Source organism: Pelmatolapia mariae, linkage group LG17, assembly GCF_036321145.2.
Source record: "Pelmatolapia mariae isolate MD_Pm_ZW linkage group LG17, Pm_UMD_F_2, whole genome shotgun sequence".
Classification (NCBI taxonomy): Eukaryota; Metazoa; Chordata; class Actinopteri; order Cichliformes; family Cichlidae; genus Pelmatolapia; species Pelmatolapia mariae.
This window is the reverse complement of record NC_086242.1, coordinates 23,666,016-23,670,410: the sequence shown is the minus strand read 5'-3', so window position 1 is coordinate 23,670,410 and position 4,395 is coordinate 23,666,016. Positions and strand designations below refer to the sequence as shown.

Genomic DNA, 4,395 nt, shown 5'->3' with positions numbered 1-4,395 from the left:
TATATCAGATTTATATTTCAAATATGACAAAAATGCTGATTTTACAGAAGCAAAATTATTGTATCTCTGCGGTTTAAACATTTAATAAGCTTTCTGCCTCGTACAGAGTGGATGGTCAAATAAATTGAATCATCATAAATACATTATTTTATATTTATTACTTAATTTTTTTATTCTTATTACTTTATTATTATAACACTCGGAATAAATAATAAGGGAAGGACACTGGATCAGCACCATGAGGCAAAAGTGCGGCCATAGTATATACAGTATCTGGAGAAGGTATTAACATGTCACTGTATGTGTGTGTGTGTGTGTGTGTGTGTGTGTGTGCGCGCGCGCGCGCGTGTGTTTTAGGGCTAAGTTACGCGAAGTCTAGAAAAACCTTTTTCTTATCAAATATAGTAGCCTACTTCTGGCAACAAAACCCGACAAAACTGTCATGAAGGTTAACCTTTAACTGCAGATTTGCAGACTTTTGGACTCACTTTGACAATACAACTGTCAAAGGGACCCAACTGAATATGATGGATGACAAGGTGTTGGAATAGAGCTTGGAAAGTTATGGCATAGTGCCAGAGAGTTATGTAACACAAATGTTGGAGATTAAAAAAGGAACCAAGTGCAAGTAGGATTGACAATTGACTGGGGAAAAGTATTGACAAACATATTAAATTGATAACTGGGATAGTATTGACATTTGTAGAGTTGAGAAAATACTCATTAGTAGAAAATTAATACAGTCAAGTAAAAAGCAAGGAATGTAAAGTTACCCAACAGCTGGAGGAGGGGTTGGGGACTCCTATATAAGAGGAGGGTCGATATGCCCCGACCAGCTTTTTTTCCTGTGTGTCCATTTTGTGTGCTTCTGCTGGCTCTACACCCCAGAGTTCACTTCACTTTGGCAAGCAAAGTGAAGTGTGTCTTGCTGTATTTGTACTGTTTTTGCTGTTCATATGACACTGTTTAATAAACTTTTCAAGATTATGTTTTTGAGTGATTTGATTTTAATTGCATTTGAAAAGCTGATCCTCCATAGCATTGGTGGGATAAGGTTATCGTACTGGCTTCAGAATTTGCGATTCGCCACAATATTGTACCCCATCAGGTAAAACAGGCTACATTTGTTTTGCTTTGTCCCCACTGATGACAGTGATATAGTATGATGGGATTCCATATTAGATTCTTGATCAGTGTAGATTCATGCTGTTATTCAGCCCAAACATCTCAGCACAGGCCTGGTGTGCACAGATGGTGTCAGTGCAAAGTCTTGCTCTTTTACTTGTTATCACTGTCATTTATTGTTACTAGAAGTGGGCTTTAACAACTTAAAAAAAACAAAAAAAAAAACAAAGCAACCCGGCACCTTACAAAACATTAACAGAAACCAATTTGTGTAGATAATAAAGGCAATAAAGAAAAGGCTTTTGTGAGCCCCTCGCATATCTCCTCCATAAATCTCCAGATGAAGAAATGCTGCTTTGGTTGAGAGTCATATTAGAACCATTAAATATGAAAATGTAATTTATGAAAATGGATAAATAAAAGAATTATATGTAATATATGATCAACAAATGAAAAACATGCTAGCTCTTGTTTAGAACTCAGTTTATTTTCATTCATAGCTAATAAAACTGCTCTAACTGAGCTAACTGAGGGGGTGTGGTTCAGTAGTGAAACTATATGTGAAACTGCATAAAGCAAAGCAGCAGAAAGTTTCAGCAGCATTAGAAACTCTGCGCAGTACAACCCAAACATGGCAGGCAACGGTAAGTGATTACAGCATGGAGTTACATTTTACCCACATTTGGTGCTTTAACTTGAACTATGAATATAAATTATGTATGGTGGTAGTATTAGATTAGGATAAAGTGAAAGTAGAAAGCATCTTGTGCCTCATCTTATTGAAAGGCAACCACTTGTATTACATTCTAGAAACTGTAAGTGAACTGCAGTCATTATTGTGTTGATGTGTGTGCTAATTAACTGGTCCATTTTGGCCGTATTGTAGAAGTTCATTATCAGTCACTTTGCACCAGCAGAGGATGAAGCTGACTGGTAACAGTCAGGGTTAGAGTTGGGTTATTCCTATTCTTATATTATTTTTTTCTAGCAATAACAGCAGCAAGAAAGATGTTAGCTAGCTGCAAGTTCATAATATCAGCTGATAAATTCTGTTAAATTTCAAATTGGCCATCTGAGTTGTCAAATGATCCCCAGGAACTTCCTTACAACATTTTTCCTTACAGCACCCTTTGATCCTAAAAGCAATCTCTCCATGAATCAAACATCCTGGTCTAACCACCAACTCAGAATATGTCAATTTATTTTTACGAAATTGTTCTTCAAAGTCTTCGAAATCAATGAAAAACGAAAATAATTCTTCCTGACACACATCAACAAATGCTCACATTCTTTCTAAAAGGTTTGGTTTCTTAAAAACAGCATTAGGTAGAATTAGGGTTCCAATCTTTTCACATGCTGGCAATAAACATATCTTTAATACATACAAATATATCCTCCTGAGAACCGAGCAGAAAAGAATCTTCCCATTGAATTTTTTTTTGGTGATTTCCTTCCTCTTTGGAGCTAAAAGAGGCCACCCAAATTGTCCTCCATTTAAGACATCAGGAATTAGTAGAGTAGCTCAAATAAGTCATGGACATGAATGGACAGGCTGGTTCTCAGGAGGATATATATGATTGACTGATTTTGCTTCTGGGTCTTAGATAAGCTCAGGTACTGCATAATCTGTTCACTTATACCTATTAGACTAGGTTATACAGAACAGAGTATTTGAATGGATAGATGTAAATATTTGGGGGATTTTTTACTATTCATTGCCACAGTTATATCAAAAAGAAACAAACCTATATCGTGATGTAGTTTCATTCTTCAGAGTTATAGAAATCTCTAAAATGTAGATGTTTGTCCACAGAGCCCGTCAGGAGAAATGATGAAGTTTTGAGGATTGTAATGGTGGGGAAGACGGGCAGTGGGAAGAGCGCCACAGGAAACACCATTCTGGGACGAGACTTCTTTGAATCCAGGTTCAGTTTTAACTCGATGACTGTTCACTGTTCTAAAGCTGAAGCTGTGGTGGATGGGCAGAAGGTTGCAGTCATTGACACCCCAGGCCTCTTTGACACCACCTTCGGCATGGATAAAGCAGCTAAAGATTTTTCCCAGTGTATCAGTTATGCTTCTCCTGGACCTCACATCTTTCTGGTGGTCATCAGATTGGGCAGATACACTGCAGAGGAAATGCTGACAGTTCAGAAAATTCAAGAAGCCTTTGGCCAGGCAGCAGACAAATACAGCATGGTTCTTTTTACTTGCGGGGATCAACTTGAGGACAGGTCTATAGATGAGCTCTTGGGGGAAAACTTAGAGCTGCAGGAACTCCTGGCCAGATGCAATGGCCAGTACCATGTCTTAAATAACAAGAAGAAGGACCGAGCTGAGGTCACTGAGTTGGTCATTAAGATCAAAAGTATAGTTCAGAAGAACGGAGGAAGCCACTACACCAACGAGATGTTCCAAGAGGCTGAGAAAGAAATTGAGGAGGAGAAACAACGAGTCCTGAAAGAGAAAGAGGAGCAAATACGCAGAGAAAGAGAAGAACTGGAGAAGAAATTCCAGGAAAAGTATGAGAAAGAGATGAAGAAAATCACTGAACAACTCCAGAATGAGAGAGAGAGATTTAACATGATGAGAATATTAGAGGAACAGCGTCAAAGAGAAGCTGCTGAGGCCCAACGAAAACTATGGGAAGCCCAACAAGAAATGGCCAGACGTGCAGCTGAAAGGTCTCCTAAAAAAAGGAGAAAATGTTTAATAATGTGATTTATTCAGTGAAAATCACTCTGTGGTCTTAGTGGAGGAAATAGTGTCAGTCAGTGTCATGGCAATTAAATTCACACATTAGAAAACTCTAATCATTGTATTTGAGCCTCATGATATAAAATTGACACTTAACAGGTTCAGCCACTGAAAACTACATGGTTGTCTTTGAGCAGCATAACCACACTGCAAATATTCATACCTGTACCTAACTTTTCATTGCTTTTTATTTTTATTCAGTTGTTGGTTTGAAAAACACAAATAAACATTAAAAAAAAAAAGATAAGTTCAGTTTCATTTTGTTTAAGTATTTGATTTAACTGTTTCTGGTTTGACTTAGGCACTAAAACACCTGTCAGGTCATCACAGACCCATTTTACACCTATGTTCATTGAGGAATTTGGATAAGCTCATAACAGAGAGCTGCACAACCAACATGCATGTATGAAGCCAAATTAGACAAGTAACATCCTCTACATTTTCAACTGATAATTAGCAACACCTAATCCAGTGGTGTCCAACTCCAGTCCTCAAGGACCGGGGTCCAGCAGG

At 37.8% G+C, this 4,395-nt stretch overlaps 1 protein-coding gene across 1 annotated transcript; it reads left to right on the top strand.

Moving 5' to 3' along the window:
* Window positions 1-1,756: 1,756 nt before the first annotated feature.
* On the top strand, window positions 1,757-3,846 carry LOC134646656 (GTPase IMAP family member 9-like). The gene is made up of 2 exons (XM_063500521.1): window positions 1,757-1,769; window positions 2,939-3,846. The coding sequence occupies exons 1-2, from the start codon at window positions 1,757-1,759 to the stop codon at window positions 3,844-3,846; spliced, it is 921 nt and encodes a 306-aa protein (XP_063356591.1).
* The last annotated feature ends 549 nt before the right edge of the window (window positions 3,847-4,395 follow it).